A 24,955-nucleotide genomic window follows, 5' to 3' on the forward strand; every position below is an offset into this window, starting at 1 on the left:
GAAAACCCTCATGAGCGCAATCTGCGTAATTATTTAATGAAAACTTAGTTCTGCTGGGAGGAGGCTGGAAGGGCTGGCCCAGAGGGTGATGGCATGAGCCCATCAGCAGTGGCTGCCCACTAGCAAGACTTTTTGGGGACGAGCAAAGCTCAGCTGTGTTTCCTTCCTTGTTCCTTTCAGGACAGGCACATAGACAAGAGGAAGGAGCCACGGTGGGACTGGTTTTCTGTCACCCAAAGGTGTACTGGCATCAGAGGAACAGTCAGCAGTGGGAAACTTTATAATGAAGTCATGCCAGTGGGGTTAGCTCACTTAGCTCACTAACGGCTTGTGGACATCACTGCTGCCCCAAAGCAGCATCTTTGGCAAGCAGCAGGAGCTTTGCCCCTGGCAGCAGCAGGCTCCAAATCAGGTCTCTGGTGGCTGTGTCCAGTGGGACATGGAGAAAGGGCTGTCGGTGACACTGGGGGCTGCACCAGCCTGTGTGTCAGCTGTGCAGGGCCTGATCCTGCCAAGCGGCCATCTCCCCCTGAGGGGAAGGGTTACCAGATCTCCCGGGATCAGGCACTACGGTCGGTGCCACAGCTCTGCTGCCTTGGCTCACACCGTCTCACCCTCTGCTCCATGTCTCTCCTCCCTTAGTGTGGACAGGGGCTTACAAGCAGAGGTTCCCCAGATGGGCTGTATCCTGCACCTTCTCTGTGCGCTTCGGGGCCTGCTGCTGCACAGATGGCTGTCCTTCAGTATGTCTGACTTCAATATAAAGTTCCACTTCAGATCTTTTGGTGGGTTTTCTCCTGCTTATTCTTTGCTTAAATAAGAGGTGTGAGTCCATACATTGTAAAAACACTATAACAGTTGGATGAGACAGTATCATGAGATTCTCAGAATAATAGAGACATTAGTCTTTGAACCAAAGGAAACAATTTCTCATCCAGCGGATGGCAGAAGCAGAAACAGAATCAGATCAGCTATTTTAGAGCTGGCAAATAAACAGAGAAAAGACCAGCAGATCCCACTGGCAGCAGGGCTGGGCATGGAGGAAACCCTCTTGAGCCCCAGTAAAAGTGATTACATCCAAATCACCCGCACAGATGAAGTCAGGATTAGAAATGCCAAAGTTTCCAGTTCCTAAACACATCCTGAGATGGATGTGTTGCAATATGGACCCAAATGTGGTCTATGACTCGGTGAGCCAAAGTGGGGTGTACAGGACTTTGGGTACCCTTTCAGTAAGGGTCTACTGAACATACTCCAGGTCTGCTCTTGCACCATCTGCAAGGCACAGCACCTATGAGATTCAATATGAACATTGCTGGTGCTTTTCTGGACTGTGCTTGTGCCTATCCCGTAGTCAGAGGCAGATTCCTCAGGTGAAGGGACAGCACAGCTTCATCCCCCTCTTTTGGAGAGCAGACCCCTCTGTTGCATATTCTGTGCTGGCTTCTTTGTCAATGAGAGCTTTGCATATGGAAGGACCACAAAATTCAGGTCACTCTGGCCTTGGGTTTTAAGCTCACTGCAGCTTTCAACGATCCCAGCTGGAGCAGGCAGTGCAATGCCCCTGGGAGCCAGGACTCCTGGGCTCTCTCTACAGATGACTCTTCTCAACCTTCTGTTTGAGATCGCTATCTATCCTGGCCTATTCATCCGTGAAGTAGAAGTAACACTACAGGCAGGGAAGGTGTACTCACACCAACCACTTATGCATCTAATTTTAGGTTAAGATATGAGGTTAGACAGAAAGGCTCCTTCATAACATCATTGACAGTCCATGTCCAATTTAGGTGCCTTGGATCATCTGATGGGGAGGTTTTCTTCTCCCACTGGCAGTGTAAGAAGACAAAGTTCCTCATTCTGGCACTTAACAGTCTCCTAACAAAGAGGCTGTGAAAACCTCCTTGTTATCTAGATCAAAAAAAGATACTGGGCATTTTGTATCGTTACTGCAAAAAATAATTTAAATCTTGAGACGCAACGCAAAAAATGTCAGCTGTGAATATGCAACAGAGGTCTTCTTCTGTGCGGATTTACCACCCACACAGCAAATCCCAGAGGAGAGCCCTCCCTGGATAACATGCCCTCTTCCAAGCAAGGGGCGGTCTGCAGGAACTTGGCATTTCTAAAGCAAAACATCAAGGCACCCTGGAGAGGGAAAGAGAGGCCAGCACAGAAGGAAATACCTGGTAGCACCGTCAGCCAAGCAGAGTGATGTGAGAACCCAATAGAATTCCCTGCGAGACAAGTATATTCCCCAGCATCCTCAAAAGTAACATTTCGCAAGTACAGAATCTCTAGCTCCTTATCCGTTGTGTTAACACCTGCTGTCTACAGGGAAAAAAAACACACACATATAGAAAGAGGGAAAACAGAGAATAAGCCACATTCCCAGCAAGTGTGAGGACACCACAGGCAAATTTCAAAAGCAGATTAAGGTGGGTTGTTTTTTTTTTTCCAATGGCCCATCTTCCACATTTATTTATTCACTCCCCTCTGCAACCTGTAGTCAAAAGCAAAAAAAAGTTCCCTTCACCAGGTTCTTACTCTGTCCCACTAAAGAAGCATGCAAGCAAAAGCATCCAAATGAAAAATTGCCCCCACAATATGACTGACTTTGGGTTAGTAGGGTGAGTCGGGGGGTGGGGGTGGGGAAGATGGTAAAAGAGGAGAGAAAAGACAGAAAGAAAAGAGAAAGGAGGGGAGATGTAGTGGGGAAAGACTCAAGTGCTGATCAGAGGAACATACAAACATTTTTATTCATTAGTTCACTGAAAAATATAGTATTTTTTAGAATTTTTTCAGAGTGGGCATCTCAAAGCCCTCGATGCTGTAATGTAACTCTGGTTGACTACAAGAAGGTACCTGTAAGGAACTTCCCTGCAGTGGCACTGAGCAACACAGCAGCCAAACCCTCCAGGCTGGAGTCAAACCCCAGAGCCCACGAGATTGCTGCTGCTCTCTATTTAACATGTTTGCTTTCATGAGCCAATGTTGATATTTATTTCTCCATTACTCCTCCAAGGGACAGAAATTTGTGTACTGATTAGTTCAGTTTTATAGGTGAAAATCTTGAAACAGCTTGGTTTTCCAGAGCTTTGAACGTCACAGGTCATTAACATGCAATTCTGTTATCAGCACTCAATTGTAAGGAAGGGAAAGGAATAAAAGCGTGAAGAGTTGATAGCGAAATTTGACAGTCATTTTATTGTGGGAATTTTTCCATGGCAATTGCTGTATAGGCGTTACATTCTTGTAAAAAAAAAAAAAAATTAGCAAGAAAATAAGATAAAGCCATTCAGCGTCAGTTGACAGGGTATAATACAAAATGAATAGTAATTTTAATCACTAGCTTCTTAAAAATGTTATAGCTCATTCTTGCAGTTGCCAGGGCCTTGGGACAGAGTCTGTGGTTTACCTGGTTTTGGTTTGCGAATGTGGAGCCAAAATGGTTTTTCGGCTATGCCTACGAAATTGTTGGCTCTACACAGATATTCTCCTTCATCTTGTTCTGTCACATTGAACAGATTTAGGTTAGCATCGGCTTCAGCGTTTTTACTGATCCAAGACTGCAGGAATAGACAGAAACCTGAACTTCAGTAAACCAAACAATACCTCCATCGCACCTACATTAGCTAGGATTGACTGTTCATGGCTATTTTCTTTTCAGCTGTGGCAACACCCCCAGCTCACCCTGCGGTGAGAGACCTAACCCAGGACCTGGGCGAAGAAGAGAAGTTGCATCTGGTCCCCAAACCACGTGCAAGTGAACTCCCTTCCCTTCACTAGCGGCACACATGCAATTTCTTTTTTAAAACAGACCTATTTCCCACTTCTCCATCTGACAGCCGTCAAAGGCCCTACAGTTTCCTAATAACTCTGCAGACAGGAGCACCAGAGAAAGGGCTTAAGCAGAGATTTGTGTTTGCAACCCGGCTCAGCAAATACTGTTTCAATTATCAGATTCCAAAATAGAATTTGGAAACAAAATATAAGCAGTGGCGGTCTGAAACTCGCTGCTGACTTTGCCTTTCAGAAATTAGCTGTAATTTTTTCCACTGCTTATAGGAGCCTCTTCTTTACTAAATAAAGTGGTGCATATAAATCAAACAAACTTCAGACTCTTAAGCAAGGGTTTTATTTCTCTTCTTCCACGCTGTCACAACAGCACATCAGTTTTTTCCCTAAACAGTGGTTTTTATTTTGGTTGAAAATGCACAACTATTTTGGGTGGCCTCAGAAGTAGCCTAGGGAAAGTCTAGAAAAAAATATCAGCTTCATTTCTGGAAATGAAAATAAAACCATTGGTCTTCTCATTTTTGGTCTTACGCTCTCCAGCCCAGTCTCGGTGCCTACGATTTCAAGGCCTGATCCTGCCAAGATGACTTGCAGCCCGTTAAAATCAACAGGGTTGCAGTTATTAGGAACTGAAGCCAGAGGTGGCATCAGAGAGGAGCCCCGATGTCCACGTCTGATGACAAACACCACCAGTTTTGACCTGATCTCATCTCTAAGGCTTATGTGCTGGCAAGTTTGCCTGTCCTGACTAGTGGGGAAACGTGCCTGCCTGCTGTTGCTGCCTTGTTTATAATTAAACCGGGCATGTTTCAATGCAGAACATACAATTTAGCCTTTGACAAAGCTTGGGCACCGTGTTGCCAGCCCCCGCTCCGTAACTGGAATGCATTTAGCACTCTTCTGCAAAGAAAAAGGGGTTTGCTTTGATCACAAATTAGCCCAGGCTTTCAGGAACTGATGCAGGTGATGGCTTGGTTTTGTCAGGCTGTTTAAAAAATGGGTTGAAAGTACGGCATTCAATTTATCCATCTGGACTGGGGTGGGTTTTGACACCGCCCCCCTCCCCCCATTTAGATGTGAGGGGGGAATTTCATGTGCTGGGCACCTCTCCTTCCCCCTCACCCCGATGGAGACCGGAATACTCCCCATGCACAACCCGCCCCACAGCAGCTGCTACACTCCACAGAATCTCCTGAAGGCAGGAGGGAAGGGCAGGCTGATAAAAAAGCCTTATCTCCCTGCAGGCACCGGGCAGGAGGGAGCCCTCTCTAAAGCAGCTGTGGGCAGGGAAGGGCTGTTAACAGCACCCTGCTCCAGCAGCACTGCCAGGATGCTGGGTCCGAGCAACAGCGCTGCGTGGCATGAGGGGAATGAGCCTATAAAGCCAACGGACTGGCCCCAAGATGACGGTGAGATCATTTTATCAGATCTTTATTTTTAAAAAACAAGCACACAACACATTAAAAAAAAAAAATCCCTGCAAAGCTGGGCCTGATACAGCTCCACGGAGGCCCAGTACTGGCGCACAAAAGATGCATCCCAAAATGGAAATGCTCCGTGCCCCAGCGCTGATGCCGGCATTAATACAATTCAAAGCATTCCTGATTAACCAGAAGTAGTAAATAGACGTGTGCTGGTCCTATTCAGCAAAAAAATAAAACCAAACAAAACTTGCGCTTTCAAACGCCTGCCTGTGCTCCCCTTCGAGGAATGCAGAGCCTTTGCCGTCCACAGAAGAGAAGGTATTTGGCAATTCTAATTACCTAGCCACCCCGGTGCCGCTCCAACTTAATTTTAAAACACTATTTATACGGACTATTTATATGTTCTTTGCCACAGCAAAATGGGAGCTTGTGCTTGTGACACAAGGCACTGTTCGCAGCGGCTCTGCAAACTTCCAAAAGGTAGCACTTTATCCCACGGGGACCACACACGGAGCTCGGAGACTATACTAGATGGCATGTGACACAGCCAGCTATTCAGAGCGTGGTACTGGGCTGTGAAACCAGGGGGAAATTCAAATATGCATAATTCAAACACATTTGGAGAGACAGCGAGAAAATCAAAAGTTTTATCAACTCGCGAGAAGCGCGTGTTGCCAATCCTGAAGAACTGTCTCCAGCCATTTCTTCCAACCAATCTGTTATTTCAATCTGTGTAATTATTTCCAGGGTCTCTGGCTTTTATTATCATGTAACTGGCTGAGTTACAGTTTTGTAGATGCTGTCTGATAAGTGGGGTTTTTTTAAAACTGCATACAAAGAGAAGGGTGTGTGCAGCAGGATGTGCACGGGGAATGTCCAATGCACAGGACAACCTCAGCTTGAAACTGCAGGGACAAAACCCGCTTTCAGCTGTAACTGCAGAGCCAGAAAAACTGCATCTGGCCCTATATATTTTAATAAATACCAACACGGGATGCCTTTAATTATTAAAAAAAAAGGGGGGGATTTTAAAAGTCCAATGTACGTTTCACTCTCTATTCTCTACTTTTTATATTTGCATAGGTTGAGGGGAACCAGACCCGCTGGCTTTGTTCTGGCTGTAACCTGGAAGTTCGCTTTCAAGAAAGATTTTAACAAGTAGAGTCTTACTAAGTGAGTTTTTGCTCAATAAAAAAAAAATAAAAGGCTTTCCTGAGCATGGGTAATAGCAATGCTCACAAATGTTAGTGGCTGGAACAAGACTATTTTGGCTCTCAGGTGCTGGTAGTTCAGCATTATTTAGCATGTGCACGCTGCAGCGTGTTTACTTGGAAAAGGAAAGAATGTGTTTTAGTTGGGAGCCTTTTATTGTAATAAGCCCTGAAAATACTTCTATTGAAGCTGTAAAAAAAGGTTATTTTTACAATTTTAGGTCAAATGCAATCTGACAGCTTCTCTTTTATTATGCTGCATTTCTCACAGTTGCCTCAGCTCTTACAACTACTTTGCTTATCTGAGCCACTACAGTAGTTGTGTTACCTCTGGCAAACAGAAGAGTCTGGAACATCGACTTTAGGACATTTGTGCTGTACCCCCTCCAAAAAGCAGAGTATTCCACTGCATGGGCTTAAAGGAAAGAACAATCCCAACAGCTGTCCTTGGCTTATTCTTGTGATTTTTTTCTTATAGACACAAAACAATTACAGAAAATGAGACCTTAAGCTCCCAAAAATCTTATTTAAATCATTATTACCCTTCTAGGAACTGTGGCATCGAACATATTCTGTTGGGAATTTCTAGTTCGCATTGCACTGCTAGTCTAGGGCTTATTTATAAACATGCAAATGAAGTTTATGGCTTCCATTGATGGTGAGCACCTTTACTCAGTGCTGATCTCTCTTGCCATGAGTATAGCAGTGGGTTTCTTTGAGGAGTATCCCCACAATGTAGCTGCCAACTCTGTAACACTGAGACCTAGGCAGAGGAAAGACTGTCCTGAGGGTGAGAAGAAGGAGCGTGTACCAACCTTCAGCACTGTGACATAGGGCGTCCCATCGGGTCCGTATTTGCTGCCGTTGACTTCCACGTGTTTCAGCCACTGGATGTGAGGCTGGGCATCGCTGTAGACCTTGCAGTGAAACTCCACATTGCTCCCTACCACCACAGTCTGGTTGGCAGGGAGCCCTGCTTGTAGGATTGGTCGGTGGGGTGACCTTTCTGAAGAAAAGAAAGAGGGAAATCCTAATTTATCCATCCTTCCTCCAGCAAGGATTCTCCTCTGAACCCTTCATCTCCTGGCTTTTCAGCAGAAAGGGTGCAGACTGGGATTGTTCCCCTTAGGTGTCCTGGCCACCGCTCTACCCAGCGCTTCTCAAGCCAAACAGGGAAGAACCACCTGGAAATGGAGGAGGCATCTCAGCCCTGCCATTCCTTCTGGCCCCTCTGTAGACCAGCTAAGTAATTTATTGATCACAGATCTGAGTCTGAATTGTTGGCCAACAGGAAGCTTGTTATCGGTTTCAGAAGATGCATGATTCAGCCCTTTGGGAAAGAAACCAAGCTCCTGCTTCCCATATCCCACTATGTGCCTGTTCAACATCACCACAGATCAGCTGTTGAAGGAAAACAGTGGAAATCTCACCTAATACATCAAGCTGGTATGTGTGCCTAATATTGCCATATTTGTTCTCCACAACACAGGTGTAATTTCCTCGGTCTGATGGCACAACACTCTCCATCACCAAGCTCCACTGCTGGTGTCGCAACTAGAAGAAGAAATCAAACCATCAAGCCTGTGGTCAAGCGCCATCACCACCTTCAAACCAGTGAACAATCAGTGAACTTCTACACTTGGGCAGCATGAACAGACCCCAGAGTAAGCCTGAACATCACAAGGACTCATTTCAAGGATCATTAAAGTCTTAATGTGAAAGGGAATTAAGACCAATGCATGAACAGCACGCTCTGCTCTGGTCCAGAGACTCTGTCAGCTCAAAATATCATACTCTTGTCTGCAGACCTTTATTGACTGCTACATATACCCCATGAGATGACTAGCAACAATAAAGATCATACTCCTCCCTCCATCTATAACTTATTTTAAAGATGTGTGCTATGGAGGCAACAGGGCATGGCACCTGTGTGAACAGAAATGGGTGTCTACAGCTAAATTAGTCCCCTAAATTCCCTGTAAAAAACAGGAGAAAACATGCCCAGCTTCAAGTCTGGTCTCTAGGATGCCTGGTCAGCCCTTCTCTTTTGGCACCAAGTTTTATATTGGTTTTCTGGATGTGGCTCATGTCCAGTTGTTGGTTGTTCAGTAGTAGAAGGGAAAGCACAACCCATGTCTCCACCCTGACCTGCTGCCCTGTGCTCCCAGCTAGAACATTTGTTTATAATGAGTACAAAGGAAATAACGGATACAGAAAGCAAATTTTGAATACAGAAAGCAACCAACACTAACAAAGATGACTTCAGGATGCATAGCATATGAAAGCTCTCCAAATCTCTGGATATTAATTTGATGCCTTCTGCCGCCCAGAGCAGAACGTTTAACTTTATTAAACATTTTGAAGGTGACTCCAAGGACACAGAAGCAGGAGATTACAGTAACACTGTGCTACAGAATGTCAAGAGCTGATGGAAAAAACAAGGGCATAACTGCTCCTGGATGTTTCTTGCTGCAGCAGGTGAACTCAAATATGAAGTCATTTAACCTCTTCTGCTACACATAAATTGCATCCACATGCTTTCCTTTAAAGGGCCAAGTCGCAATTAAAGCCAGAGTTTTGTGAAGGGAAGGTTTAAAGTCATAGGACTAGGCAGCTTAGTTGCAACATAAGCAAGCAAAAGTTATTTTAACAAAGCCCCTTGCTTTGTAGATCTCTGCACCCCTGGGAACAGCACTGCTGAGCACCCCACTTTTCAGAGGCCGCTGAATATAGCATTTCCTTTCATTTCAGGTTATAGGTAATAGGAGGCTGTGGCTAAACACTCTGTACAGAAATCTCGGTTCTTGCAGATGTCTGGTCAGGTCTGACTGCACCCTCTGCCCACCCAGGACAGCACAGATGGAGCTCAATGCAAAACCAACATTACACGTTTTGTAAAGCAACATCCCACTTGGTACATCTCATGTCCAGTTGTTGGTTGTTCAGTAGCAGAAGCGTGGCAATTACAGGGTAAAAGATGCTCGGAGAACAGAGAGTCTGGACCCTGTGTTCACAGCTGAACATACCGGACTGTCAAGGAAGTTTCAATGCAAATTTGTGGCTGCTCAGTGGCTCATTTCCATACTGGCTTGTCTCACAGTTGGGTCTAAAGATTTCATTTAATCCAATTTTCAGCATTGCAAAGCATTTGCCTCTGGAATCTCTAAGAGCTACTCCAAGGAAATGGAGCTCCAGATACATGGACAATGCCCTAGTCTGACCTGTATTATAAAATCAGGTCCAAAATAGGTGTTTTACTTTCAAAGACACTTTTATGACACTTTCAAAGAACTTCTCTTCATCAGTTTGTGATGGGGACTTTGGACTCTTAACAGAGAGGAGAAGCTGGGGGGCATAGGCTCATGGGGCAGAACTTGTTTGGACTCTTCTAGAAGCAGTAAGATTTTTTTTTTTTAGGTTGAGACTGGTGTCTAGATTTAAAGGATAACAAAAAGGGATGTTCCCAAGCTAGGATAGTCGCCACACTTGATAAAACACTAGAAACATGAAGTGACTTAGTGGAGGCATTAAACAAGTGGGTGAGATACTGGAAATCCCTCTGGTTTATTTGGTGTTGTCATTCTTGGCTCCTTGTGAAACAAACATTTGCAGACAGCCTTGGAACCTCAGTCCGTGTTCGCCAGACTGGTATGCAAGTCAGTGCAATGGTCTGGGGAAGGGATAATCCTCTATCTCCCCTCCCTCTCCATCTTCCCTTCTAGGGTCATTTAACACACACAGGCTTACAATATCAGAGATTCCAACAAGGATTTAACCATTAATGCTCTTTGGGAAATTTCATATGATAAGTCATATGAATTTCTTTTCTTTACCAGTTAAGGATGAACTGCAACAAAACTAGGTTAGCCTGGACTTCATGTTTTCAACACTCACCCTTGTCTCCTGCAGACTTAACACCAGGGAATCACACATGATCTAAATGCCATTTGAGGCAGAAGTGGAAGAGTGGTCAGCTTTCATCTGCTGACCACAGACCTTTCGCAATCAACGTTTAAACTCTTCCACACGCTGAAAACAAATGAGAACATTCCCAGCTTAAGGATTTCTGGGTTAAGATCAGATCTCAAGGTGAAGTAAGCCAACCAAACTCTGCCAGATCTGGATCTTGCCCATTCTTTTCAATCTGCCTAATCCTGTTATGAAGCTAAGTTGTAACAGGGAATTTAAATCTTAAATACATGAGATACTGAGCAGGTTTTCAATCTCTTTTTCTGGTTCAAATCTCAGCTGATATCTATCAGTATATTTATACTGGATGAGATTTACATTAGACTACTTACAGCTAACCACGGCTCAAGAGCAAAAGCAAGCAAATAAGGGAAGGAAAATTACAGAGAGAGAAAGACGTCTTTATATCAAGAAAGGGACAAAGAACTGCACCTAGACAGATAGAGAGCTTAAACCAATCTTGCTGTAATTGGCCTGACATTGCCTTCAATAGCTCTTTAAGCATTGGCTTGTTGCTGGAAGGTGCCCCTGGAGAAACAAAGCACAGTGATGCCAAAGACTCACTACGGATGAAACGTGTCAATTTAAACTCAAGGATAGATTAAAAACACTGGGAAGTGGGTAGGGGAATTGCTTTCAGCTTTAGATTTTATTCTGCAAGCATAATTTAGTGCAGCTGATGTCACATAGTTTTGTAAAAAGCCGCTCGAATGGCGCACGCAAGCCTGAAAACACTTCATGATGATCCTTACAGTCTGCAATTAGTAAAAGATGCTTGTGCTTTGTGAATGTTATCTGCCGAAAGGCTGTTTACCCACAGGAGTTGCTTCCCCACTTCTTTTCCCTCCTTAACTTTTCAGAAGATCCAAACCTGAGCGTGTCCTCAGCCTCGTCCAGGCTGGAGCAGGGACAGGGCTGAGGGGAAAGCTTCAAAGGCTTCACTGGAGCAACCACAAAAGGCTCTTTCAGGAACGGGTCTGAGCTAACAGGAAAGAAACAGCCCAAAACTGTGGGAAGGGAAGACTTTTTTGAATCCCTTTCTGGTTTCTGGAGCCCGGCACGCTTTGCATGCCTAGCCCCCCTTTCAAAATGCTACAGATGTGGTAGGCATCAGCACACAGCTATTCAGAGTACTCGTGAAGGTGCCTTCCTAAAAATCACCTTCTCTCCTTAGCAGTAGCCCAGGGATACGCCAGGGCTGGCAGAGTGCAGGCAAAAATCACTGCTCAGGAGTCCTTTCTGCTATGCTGATTTTGTTACAATCAGCTGTTGGCAGTTTTATTCTCCCCAAATAAAACCTGAAAGGAGTCTGCCTGTGACCTCAAGGGGATGAAGGAATAACAACAACAAAATCACAGAAGAGCTGATTTTCCTGTTAAACTCCTGCCATAATTCATCATATACAGTAGCACAGAAACTTCTGGCTAATTAAATCATTTGAGTGCAGTGGGTTTTTGTGTCCCTTAGCTCCATCTATAAGCACAAGCCAGAGCATTTTCCAGAACACCTTATGGTAGAAAGGAAGGAAGGAGGAGAAAGCAGCCAAGGAGCAGATGCTATTGCTCTGGCTACAAGGGAATCCAACACTTGACTGAGGGTCAGTAATTTATACCACAAGAATGTTAATGACCCCCAGCATGACAGTCCAACTCTTTGGTGAGGTCCTTCCTACACCTTTCAAAGGATGCAGTCGTTTTTCCTTGAAAGCTGGGAGTAGCTACGGCTCGGTCTAACATGTCTCAATGCACTGGGCTGATCTCCAGAAATTAGGACAGAAGTTTCTGCTTCTGCTTTCTCATCACTGTCCACAACGCAACCATAAACCCAACCTCATTTTACCTAGTCCCTGAATGACCACTATAGACAAACTCAGAGGGAATTAGCCCTCAATCCCAAGGGACAGCAGCCCTATTTAACACTTTGGTGTCGAGCAATTGCTAAGGCTGCCAGAGACACCCCCATTCCCACACAGTTGGGACCGTGCTCTTACATGTTAATCACCGTGAAATACAATTTTCTACAGTTGGTAGAAAGCTCCTGATAAAAACAGAGATTCAAACCAAGGCCCTACCTTGATGCCCCCAATCCTATGCTCTCCCTTGAACTCCTTGCCATTTTTCAGCCAGTAGATGGAAGGAGTTGGGTTTCCACCTGCCGGACATCGGAAGCGAACAGTGTTGGCGGCGGGAACTGCCAGCAGCTTCTTCTCCATCTTATCTGGCCGGGTCCAGAAGGGGACACCTGAGGAAGGAAAGACCAAGTTAAACAGGCCCATTTCTGCTGTGGAGGATATCAGCTGGTGAGCAGATGCATTTGAGAAGGCTTTGGCATGTGCGGAGTGACAGTTAAATTGCTACCTGCTGCAGTTAAGATAAATGACACAGAAATGCTTTCCAGCTAAATTACTCTCATAGATGTAGACAGGGTGTTTGCATTTTAGGTTTGTGATGAAAGGTTCATGACCAGGTTCCTGTCTCAGTAATGCCAGTATAAATCTAGAGTAGCTGCTTTTAAATCAACAGGGAGAGTCATCCCAGATCAGGATGAGAATCTGGCCTCAGCGTGTAAAAAGATACAGATGTACCTTTGGGACAATAGTAGCCAAGAAGCACGAACAGCAGAAAGATGTTGGAACTGTAAAAAAAATGTTGATGAGCCAGCAAGGGACCGGAGAAAAAGTGTTATCTGAGTGCACTGGAAAATTTTGCGTCTCAGTAAGCACAAATGTAGTGTAGCCTCCTTAAGGGAAGGAAAGAAAAAAAAAAAAAAAGCCAGTGCCAAACTGGTTTATCATGTTTATGTTCTTTAAGTAGAAGTGATTTTAAAGATTCATGTTACCTTTGAACAGGGATAAGTTTTAAAACACCAGTGTTAGCGTGAGATACTTTTTATAATCTGCCTCAAGTACAGCGATGTTTCTTGGCTGTGTTACAAACATTACATATTAAGTCCAAATTAAGGCAGCAGCAGCAGCAAACTCATTATACTGGGAAGAAAGAAAGAGAAAGTTTTTTTTAAAAGCCTCCCAAGTTTTCATTTCTGCTTAAGGAAACACTGCAGAGCTGCACGTGGGGTGCTTCCTCTGCCACGCTGGAGGCCACATCGAGCCCCCCAGCTCTGTGCTCCACACCAAGGCCAAAGGGAGATGTGGGCAGACAGCATTTAGGCTGCGAAAGAGCCAAGAGGAGGCCAAGGAGTGTAACTGGCATCTCCTACAGATGGGAAGGAAGCACCCACAGACAGAGAGCACCCAAACCCACTGGTCGCAGAGACCTGTGTGCTTCTGGCCAAGACAAACTGAAGGCGGTGGTCCTTCAAGAACTGCCTTGGAGAACACGATGGCCACCGAAGCTGTCAGGAAAGCATTGTTGCTGGCCTCTCCCACAGCGGTGACAGCGCTCAGAACACCACCACAGCCCCACCTCAGTGCTACTCCAAAGCCTCTGCAATCCCCTTCCCCTTAATGACAAGGGCGTACGAAGTTTTCCCTCTTGTCGCATCCCTCTGAGATGCACCAGAGCCGCTCCCTTTCTCCGGCGCTCCCTGATGTACTTAGCCCCGACGTGTTTGGCAAAATGAAACCCACCCTGTTGCAATTCCAGGTATGTCAGTGATGACCCCACCTTGGTCTGAGTCCCCAGTGTCCCCCATGCAGGCTCCTTGCTGCATTTCACCTCCAAGGATTTTGCGGGCAAGGTCATACAGCTCAGCCAAGGCAATCCATGCACCCACCACTTTTAGCACCTGCTAACACTCTCCACATGGTCCCCTCTCCCCATGGCTCCTTGCGAAGTCCACCTGACCATGAGGACTGCATGTCAGGAGCTAAATCCAGAAGGCCATCCATTTGCTGGAGATGGCCCCGCTGGGTGCATTGCTCTCATGTCTCATCTGTTTTCACACCTCTGCAGCCAGACAGCTGGACACAGGTGCCTCAGTAATGCTGTCCTGGGGTTGAAATCCAGTATTGAGGGCTTGCATCTGCCCTCCGGCTGCCTTGCACAACGCGCCGTGATGCCTATCAGAGTCAGCTCCACGTATCAGAGGGATCTGGTGTTCACCCATGCCGCGTACGCCTCATTTTTTAAACAATGAAACTCCTTAAGGCCCTTTTCTTGCCAGGATGGCACCAGAGTAGGAGTATGGCTGGCACAAACGAAAGGAGGAATCCCTGCAATTCCTGTGCTCCTGCAAAATCCTGGCTATAGCAAACTTCACTGTGAACATGCGGCACATAGAATCATAGAATCATAGAATGCTTTGGGTTGGAAGGGACCTCCAGGAGAGGCCTCAAATGCTACATGATAACATGGGCTAAAACGGAATACCGTGTAACCATCTACCTTCCAATATCTAAGCTTAGAAAAATGGTAAAGAACTGCACAAAAAAGGGGGGAATATTCCAAAAAATGTCAGAAGAGCGGGTGCAACTCCTAAAGGAAGAGCAGGTCTTGACGGTAAAGGAAGATGCTGTTATCGCATGCATTGGGAAGAGCAGAGACCAAGCAAAGGCTGGGCAAAAGCCCAGGCAGCAGCAGGGGCGTCAATTTGGAGGAGAACAGTTGGGGTGCTGCTGGGAAGGCTGAAGAGGAGGGGGCTGCAGAAACCATGTTGGGAGACATCTGGCCCTTGGTTTCCGAAGCACGGGCTACTTCCTGGCCGAACGCTTCTTTTGGCAACGCACCCGGATTTCCCGGGGATTTTACAGGAGGGTAACGGGGCTACAGGGGAGAGTTCAGCAGAAGGCCAGGCATGGATGGAAAAGCCCCCCTTCGCCGCAGCCAAGAAGGGCAGCCGAATAACCTGCTGTTTGTTATTTGATTAACATATCTGCCTACAATAAATCCCATTTTACAGTGTCAGAGACACTCACCCTGGCATGGGGGTGTAACTAGATTGCACAGCCGCCCTGCCAGGACCGGGTTTCTCCTTGCGCTGTGCTTTTGGGGTGTTTTCCCCCTTCCACACCAGCTGTTGTGTGCTGCGGGGCGACGTTTCACCGTGTTTTCTCACTCAAAAGACTAGTTTGCATCTCACAGGAGACCCATCAACCCACTGGCTGCAAATTTTGCCACTGAAGCCAAGGGGGATTTTGCCATTGGACATCAGAGAGGAGCAAGATGGGGCCCAGGAAAGTTTCCAGCCAGGGATATTCTCCATATGGAGCAAAGGCAGGATCCACTCCTCCCTCCTGCAATTAGACACGGCTTCTTCTCTGAGAGCCTCCCCTCTGTTTGGGTGCGAATTGGGGCTCACCAGGGCTGGGCACCCCTGGATTAATGTGCCAAGATTCAAACAACCAGAGCATCGCTCTCAAGTTGAACTGAATCTGGAAGAAAGTGTCTATGCATTGAAAATGGTGCTTTTGTTCTCACTTGCAGGAGCAGCGAACAAAACAACACAGCTTTTGGTTTGCTGTGCCCCCAGAGTCCCTTCATTACTGCTTTTTAAGGGGGTGAAAATGTTGCTAACTCTTCTTTTCAAGCAAAGCTTGCAAAGCTCTGGAGAGTTTCAGGAGCGAGGAAGGATGAAAGACAGGAAAAATTTCTAGACCCGCTCTCTCTAAATTAATTATGAGCAATGATTTTACATGCGCAGGTGTGAAAAAAAAGGGACCCACACACATTGTCACCGGCCCTTTCCCATCATCAAACACTAAGCCTGACGGTCCGTTTTGTTCGTCAAAGACACCGGCCACCCATCCAACTGGAATGACCAATTAAAAAAACCCGAGAGCGATACTTGGAATAATTAATACAGCCAAGCGCTCATTTAGCAATTAGAAGCTGCCACAAAATTCTGCGGCACACAGAATCAACCCTAATTGTGTAATTTCCCCAGCTGACGCCTCTGAGTACACAGCCAGATTTAATTGGAGATTATAGGGGCTCTTTGAAGGTGCTGGGGCTACGCAGCGGGGGCTCCAAACAAACAGATACAGAGGGGTAGGGAGCACTGGGGCAGAAGAGCAGTGTGTGAAAAGGGAGTTTTGTTTTTGTTTCAGGGCCAGGAAAAACAGCTGTAGAGAACAGAGGTATTGGAAAGCCTCTTTTTGCAAAGGCGGATCGCAGTTCGTGACAAGGCTGCAAGAAACAGGCCGATGATTTGAAGCTGCTGAAGTTCCTCTTCCTTCTTTTCTGCTGCCTGTCCCTAAGGGATGCCCTGTTCCTGTACTGCCCTTCGGAGAGGATGCTTAAAGGAGGGTGAGCAGAGCAGGGCATTCCATGTGGAGGTCCTGTCACCATGCACTCCAAGGGTTTCTGCACCAAATATTAATTTCTTTTAGGAAAGATTTCCTCTCATTCTCATGCTTTGGTATTTCCAGCTCCCATCATTCAACAATTTTGGGTCAAACCCCCAAAATTAACAAGATTGGCTTCAAACTCATGATGCTATTAGAATCACCTCTCCAAGCTCTTCTCTATAAATATAAGAAACTCTCTTGAACAACACAAGTAAGCCAGAAAATTAACTTATCATCCCAAGGGGCCAGGAGACAAGGTTTTTATTCAGTGATGTTCAATATGGCAACACGTAATGAGCCAGTTCTGCATGGATTACCTCCCCCTAAATATGAATAACTATCGGTTATATTTTCCTTTTGCATGAAAGCATGTTTATTGCCTTCACTCCTCAAACAACTGACCATGGCTACGTCTGATGGCAAGCAGGGGCTCGTACACCTCATTAGTGAGGTATCTTTTTGCCACAAGAGATGGAGGACACAGGTCTTTGGGCTGTCCATAGGACATGGCACTGGCTACACCCACGTGTCCGCCTGCCTGGGATGGTCCTGCAGCCCCTGTGCCCAGTGGGATGTCCCAGCGGCGGTGGTGCCAGGGTTAACAACATGGCTCCCCAGGCTCAAGAGAAGATCTGTGAAGGTTAAGCGCAGGGCCTGATGTCAAACAAAGCAACATAAAGCACATCCACGTCACAACACACCATGAGGTTTCACCGTGCTGGCACGTTAAGCTCATCAACCGTTTTTAAAGCAGAAGAGAATCCAACATTTTTTAACGAGACCTCTAAGCAAAGCCAGTCATTACCTTCGAGTCTAAAAAAAGAGACAGCCTTGAAGTCAAGAAGACCCAGAATACAGGCTATAAATACACGCGGCAAAATGTGTGTTTTCCTTTCAGTGAAGAAAAACGTGTCTTTCTGTACCATAAACCAACTGATGTTTTGTGATACCTGTTGCTAAGAGATGGAGTTTACTACAAGCCACATAAAAAAAAGTACAGAACGATTAATTGTGCTCATCAGAAGCTGCTCTGCAGCAGAAACAAATCCTGACCAAACCTGACCCTCCCTATGTCTCTATCAGGCTTCAGCAGGCATCAGGATCCCTGAGCACCTCTGCAAAGGTGCTTGTCACCTCACAGGATCTGGCCCTTAATTAGAAGCTATCAAAACCCACTAACTGCTGCCGATGGGTCACCTGGCACTGTAACTCACCATTACTGTCCACACACTGCACGACACAGCGGTATGAATTTATTACAGTGGGAGACCTGTTTTAAAGAGTCCTGCATGTCCAACGCTATGGGCAGGAGAAACTTTCCAGTCATGTTGAAATTCTGCCAATGTACATAGCTGATTGGGAGTTCAAATACAAGACATTTATTTATTAAAAACACATACACACAGGCAGCTGGCTTTGCAGAAATATAAAGAGCATAATAAAACACAACACTAACGCCTCTGAAGCATGTAATGATCCTGATTAATGCTATTGCACTTAAAGAAACAAGCACTGGGATTGAAAGAGATTCAGACGAAAAGCACCAAGAGGCTCTGTCCTGGGGCTCCCTTCCTCACATGAGCGACAGAAAAAGCCAGTAAAGCCAAAGGGGTTGCTCCTGCTTACGGCGTCAGTAAATTTGGCCCTTGGCTAGCGTAAATTTTATGCTCTGACTCCAGCCAAGATGCCGGTAAGGACCAGAACGAAAACAGCTAAAAATAAAGCAGGCCAACGTTTGCAATGGTCTAAAACTGGTGTAACATCAGTTTAGTAAAAAGAATATGCTAAGTGGGTTTGTCTGGACTTACATGCAAGGAGAATTTATAACTCCAGCTCATCAAGTCAGATTCACAGAATCGAGTCTCCGAAAAAAAATTACGCTACTGCTGCTGTAGGATATTATAGCAGTGATACCACTCTGGCAGCTATTTCTACATTTTTAGATAAACATCATCATGGTACCATCCTAAGGTCACCGATTTCAACACAGAGAAAGAGCTGCTGTCCAACCAGGTGAACATGCGGATGAGCTGCTCCACTTGGGAGCCCCATCTCTTTGAAAGAAAAGGTCTCTGTATCCCAGAAAAACAAATTACCTGTATCTTCTGACTCATCGTCATCATCTTCATCATCACCCGATGAAGGGGAATCTAGGAGAAGGAGAAAGAAGTGAGCAGAAAGAGGATGGCACACGGGGACACCACGTTGGATGAGGCTGCTGGCGCCACGGTGGGCTCCAGCGAGGGAGGACACCCAAGTGATGGGTCACCCTTCCCTGCAGCTCCACCAGCCTGTCCCTCCCATGCTGCTGGGCCAAGGACAAGAGGCCAGCAGCTTTCTGAACTGGGAGAGAGGTGTCATGAGTCTGCCAGTGCTCTGCCACCAGAGACTGGGGTCCAATGCCAACTACTTCTCCCTGTGTGAAGTGCTCTCCTCCTCATAAATACAAAAGCAATTCTAAAAAGGGAAGTTTCTTTTTGCAGAACAAGCTCTCCCCCACTTTTTTTTTCCCTCTAGCATTCACTCTGAAGACTTTTTATTTCACCAAGTCTCAAAATGACAGGTCAGCATTTCTAATTCACTTTCCCTGCATTTTTTCTTTTAACCTAATACACCCCTGCCACGTCCCCCCTCGCTAACTCCTTGCTCAACCACTCAGACCAAGGCTTTTAAAACTTCCCCTTGCAATCAAACCTCTCTCGCGATCGACATTTTGATGGCTACTCCACGAACCAGTTCCCTTCGGTTATATTCCTCCTACAGAGGAACCTCGAGGCTGTAACTGAATACAGGTTAACAAGTGGGAATTTTCCATCTGTATCTCTCCAAAACATCCTGAACCATTTTGCTTAATGTGGTGTAACATCTCACCTTCTCCAAGCTGTCCACAACGAAGTCTCAGTCCCTATTCCCCCCACCAAATGACTACTGTAAATGTAAATCCCACTATAAAATAGCAGCTTAGCGTTTGATTTAGTTTACACAATTTAGCACAATTCAGTGTCTGAAAGATTTAGCATCACTGACTTCATATAATCTCCAGGAATTTCTTTTTTAAATAAAGGCAAAATGCTAACAACCCAGCAGCCTTTATATCCTGAGACAGCGGTAAAAGAACTTGGCGTTAAACGCTAGAAAATAGGAAACTTTATGAGTGTTCAACATGTGGCCAGAAATGTAAAGCACTACTTTAGACCAAGCCAAGCAGAACCTCCTTCATTTCAAGATGCACTTGAGTTTTCTGCCATTCTCTGACCAGCTCAGTGGAGGTAAAACTGGAAAAGAAAAAAGGGAAAAAAGAGAAAAAAAGAACGAACGAAAAAGAAAGACAGGGGAAAGGTAACAACAAATACTACTTCTCTGCAGAATCTGGAAGGACTTCCCAGGCATATCCACCATCTACAGGAGCAAGTAACACAGGAATCATCTCCCTGCTTTAAGAATGCAGCAGTGCATGGTGCTTTGCACCTTCTCTTTGGCAAAGTCTCAAGGAAGACTTGTAGCACGTATCTAACTGCAAATCCACAGTTGAGGTCCTGCTGGCAGCAGAACTAGGGAAATGCCATGGGGCTTGCTGAAAGTGAAGTGGATGTTTAGGTGTTTTGGCTGAACCAGCAGGTTTACTCAAGTCCTGGCGAAGGCAGAAACCAAGCCAAATGCCCACCAGCATCGACAGAGAAACCAGCACATTCTCAGCCCTGCACTCTCAGATTTGGTTATCCATATATTAACATGTGATTATAGTTTACTTCTGGTTTCCAATGAACCAATGGGGTCCAGAGGAGCAGAATCAATTTTTAAACCAATTCAAAAACATTTCCACAAGATTGAGGGAAGAGTCTTTGACCTTGCTTGTGCTCCAGATTAGATGTAGCTTAGGTTTTAAGACCAAATATCCCATGTTCAGAGCTACTGTCCTATTCAGGTTACTAAAACATCACCTTTTTCCAAAGGTGACTAAAAATTTGTAAGCTATTTGTTGATCATTTACTAAAATAGTAATCCTTTTCAGAAGCTGACAAGTATTGGCATCAGCAAGAACTGCTAACTGCTATTCTCAAAAGGGCTTTAATTATGAATGGAAAGGGGCATAACTTTTTTAGTCACCTGTTTTGGAGCGCTTAGTCTTGGGTATTTGGAAAGCTCTTTTTGCTGGTACCAGCCTGCAGTCGTGCTCGTCACAGGGGTGCTGCTCAGCCACTAAATCCAGAGGCTGTTCTGTGTGTGAAATGGTTGCAGAAATGGAGCTTCTGCCAACAGGGCTGGAGATCAGTTTGGGCATGCAGCCTCTATTTGTGACCCTCTTCAAGTGCTCAGGTTTTAAGAGGACAGTATGTTTCTTTTTGTAAACTAGCAAAACACTCAAGCTCACGTCTGTCAAGGGAGGCAGTTTAAAGAGATCAAACCCTGCTATTAATCAACCTGGGTTTCAACCCTGAAATGCCAGCTCCAGCATCTCTTTGCTCTGCCTTCAGCATCAAGCATCTCACTGTGCACGCTGAGGGTCGCTCCAGAAGAGCCAATTTATTGCAGACTCAAAACTCACAGCCTCACGCAGGAAAATCCTGATATGCTCCTAGAATCTGGAAGCATCTCTCTAAATGGGACTTATGTGTATATCAGCTATTCTGAATATACCTAGCCTAGTTTTGCTCACCTAAGAATACAGGCCAGAGCAATTCCAGTTTGTTAGTACAGATTTAAACCAGCATAACGCAGAGAACAACTCCAGCCCCGAACATCAGACATCCACATAAACACCCGCCCAGACACCCGAGCTAATCCCTGGCGTTACCTTTAAGAAGTGGGAACACAAACCACAAATCTCCGATAACAATCTCATCTCCACAGTGCCACGCTGAGCAATCAATACTAATTATGAAGAAATATCTGAGCATATGAGAGGCGCCACTATTGCCACATGAAGCAGGGCTTCAAAGTTTAAAACAAGTGCTGCTGACAGCTAAAACGGAGACTCCCACATTACCAGCACTTTGGTGGTAATGACAGTGGGCTAATAGAATCAAAGACTCATAATGCTGTCAGAAAGCAGGTTCAGGTTACTCGCTTGTTCTTAAGCTGTTATTAGCTATTATTAGCGAAGAGGAAAAACACAGGGGCTTAAACTTTTTAAAAGCAGAGGATTATCAGCCCTTCCACTATTAAAAACAATTTCTCACTTTACGAACTTTTGGGGCTGGCAGCTATTTCATTTGAGCGTATAACTAGCTGCCCTCTTCTGCCTCCCTGCTGCCCCTTGAACTCAAAAGCATTTTAATGTCACTTAAAAAAAAACAGAGAAAGTAACGTTTCTAACAACCTGCAGTTCCTTGGATAGTTCCAATAATCATACCTAGTTAAAGAAAGCCTTTCAAGGGCCAAATACTTCTTTAACCATTTAATTGATATGACCTTGAAGCATTCACAGCAATCTCCAGTAACTTCAATGAAAAGCAGATGTTGGTGAAGGCTTGCTGAAACGAGCTTTTATTCTCACGATGGTCTGATTCTCTCGCTTACACAAAATCCTATTTCTGGCATGAGAAAGCCCTTTATGGATTGGATGTGATTTACAATCACTAACATCTCTGTGCTTGGTTTTCAGACAGAGCCCCTTACTTTTTGAGGGAACTCAACTTTGGGAGGCAAGGACCTACTGTTCAGGGATGCTCGAAAAATCTCCAGCAGTGCAAGGGCAAAGGAACGTTTTCAAAACCTTAGGGTTAATTCTGAAAATGCAGGCTTTTAATCTGTGTGATCAGGAGGCTTTCTATCTGCTCACAGTGATGAGCATCCATCTACCAATACAGCAGCCTGAAATCACGGAGATGATCTTAGTGTTAGCGGTTAGCTATCTGGGAACAACAGATTTTTCTGGCCCTCTGTTTAGTGATCCAGACTCGGACAACTTGCACCTCTTCTGTCCTACTGTCCCAATCATGGAAAATATGGCCAAGCAAATGACAGCATGTGCTTTGCTAACACAGCACTTGTTTGCAATATATGAATCCCAACAAGTACCTTTGATGAAGCACATATTTGAGATATACACAGTTGATAGATGAACTACTTCTGAAACAAACAAGTAATTTGTGATAACCAGGATGGAGGGAAGAGATTTATCAGCTACAACAGGGACACAGTTTTCAGGAACCTCCAGCTTTTACATGCAATTTTGCCGCTGATTTGTCACATAAAGTGGAAAAAGTCACTTAACCTCCCTGAGCCACAGTTCACTCACTCACAAAAGACTTCAAAGGCACATGTAGCATTGCATCTATTTGAGTGTTAAGGGGGATTTGGGGTTTAATCTGACTAGCACCGTTTCTAAGTCTCTCTCAGTATTAACATCAAGCTTTAACATTTGGTATGGACACGCAAGCATTCTTTGGTTTATTTTGTCAGTCTAATCACTGCCAGGAGTTACCAGGGAGGTAGAGACCTACCAAGTATCGATGAACACAGCACAGCACCAGCTGTGCTGAACATGTGAAGGGGCAAAAATTTAAAAAAAAAAAAAATTCACCGAGACAGGTCTATTTCTGCACGTACCTGTAACTCTGACTGTAAAGTTTCCCAGGACCTCGTTGGAATGCCTTGGCTTGCAACTGTACAGCCCCGAGTCATCATATGACACATTGATTATCTTCAACAGTTTTTGTCCAATATGAGTTCTGTTGGTAGGTGCAATCCCGATACCATCTTTAAACCAGAAAACAGACACAGAAGAGCCTTGGGTGTTACAGGAAAGTTCAATGGTATCTCCACTTCCAAACACCAACTCTTCCAGAAAGGCGGTCTCGCTCCTCAAGTATTCTGCAAAGGGAGAAAGAAATGGAAATGAGTAAATAAGAGCATGTGTTGGAGAACAAAAGAGCATTTAAAAAAGAAACATATCTTATATTTGCCCTACTGATGCTTCCATGTGCCCAGACCTCCTCCTTGCCAGAGGTAAGGCTTGCCCCAGGCAGGTAGCAGTGCAGAAAGACAGCTGTGCACACTACAGTCAGGTCTCTGGCTGATCTACAGGGATGGCCTTAACCCTGTAGCAACCAAAACGTGGCCACCCCACCAGCTGCATCCCAATAAATAGCACAGACCTCTATGCAGGGTCATTGCAACACCCAGTGTTGTGGGGGGGGGGGGGGGGGTGATTGGCAGAAATAAGCATGTGCTGAAAAATTCACAGTTCAGTCTCCGGATCTCAGTTTCTTTATTTCTGTCAGTCTGTCCACAACCCCTGTGAGACCCAGCAAGGAGGGGATACAAGGAGCAGAAATGGAGATAAACCCGATTTCTCAAGTGACTCTGGGTGGCCCAAAGGCAACCTCTGTGGGCTGAAGGAAACAAGGGGGAAGGCTGGACAGAAGACACAAGCTGGAATAGCTAAAATAAATGAACCCACCATCTAGCTCCCTGCTGGAGTCACTCTCAGTGCAACAAGGAAGTGCAGAACCAAAGACTGAGCATGAAAGCTGAAACCCCTATTTCTTCGGTCTATCTACCAGATGCGGCAGTCTGTTCCATGAGTGATGACAGTGAACTCTGCCATGGGCTGGAGAATTTTGTTTTACCATAGGATAATGACACAAGGAAAAGGTTCAAGCTCAGAAGTCTCCCCATGGAGGAATGAGGGGCATGTTGAAAGTGTGGTTCTTCGGTCTGATGGTCCTCAGGCTCATTTTAGTGACATATAAACTCACTCTTGACACTGACTGCTTTATTCATCCTTTACACCAGTTTAATAAAGAATTAGCTCTCTACAGCTGCCCTCAACCCAGCCAGATCAACAGCAAGACTGCCATTCTCCCCACCTTGTCTGTGCTAACCAACATTTTCACTTGGCATTGCCCTAACTCTGTCTTCTGGCTTGCACCAGCTCTGAGATGATACGCTCCACCAAGCGTAAGAGTCTCCTTGGTTTTGTACAATACGTATCACGGGGGATCCTATTTATGATGAAGACACTTTGATGCTATGATTACATAATTAGCAACTAAAAAGTAATTCAAAACAGATTGATTTGAACCTAATCCTATGATCCAAACCCAGGTGGCCTGAGTTGATCTCCAATAGTAATCAGATATGCATAGAGAACCTGATTTTGCAGCTTAAGCATATTCATAGATTACAATTTGACTGTGAACCCAATACAATTACAGCAGCTCTGAATACCCGAGGATGTGGCATTGGCTTCAAGCTGCTCTTTTGCCATTAAGTGAAAGAGTTGGAGCAGGTTATGAGAGATAAAGGTATTGCTTTTCTCTTCCTGTCATGCAAGTTTTTATTCTTGTGGAAATGTAAAAATTAAA

At 45.2% G+C, this 24,955-nt stretch overlaps 1 protein-coding gene across 1 annotated transcript in view; it reads right to left on the reverse strand.

Annotated features, from left to right (window-relative positions):
- Positions 1-24,955, reverse strand: part of FGFR3 (fibroblast growth factor receptor 3) — a 54,837-nt gene that overhangs the window by 9,195 nt on the left and 20,687 nt on the right. The window contains exons 2-7 of the mRNA XM_075709776.1: positions 23,196-23,459; positions 18,740-18,793; positions 12,471-12,640; positions 7,861-7,984; positions 7,246-7,436; positions 2,184-2,328 (exon numbers count right to left, since the gene is read on the reverse strand). Of these exons, the coding sequence (XP_075565891.1) occupies positions 2,184-2,328; positions 7,246-7,436; positions 7,861-7,984; positions 12,471-12,640; positions 18,740-18,793; positions 23,196-23,459 (948 nt within the window). The remainder of the gene's footprint in view (positions 1-2,183; positions 2,329-7,245; positions 7,437-7,860; positions 7,985-12,470; positions 12,641-18,739; positions 18,794-23,195; positions 23,460-24,955) is intronic.

Source organism: Pelecanus crispus, chromosome 4 (genome assembly GCF_030463565.1).
Source record: "Pelecanus crispus isolate bPelCri1 chromosome 4, bPelCri1.pri, whole genome shotgun sequence".
Classification (NCBI taxonomy): Eukaryota; Metazoa; Chordata; class Aves; order Pelecaniformes; family Pelecanidae; genus Pelecanus; species Pelecanus crispus.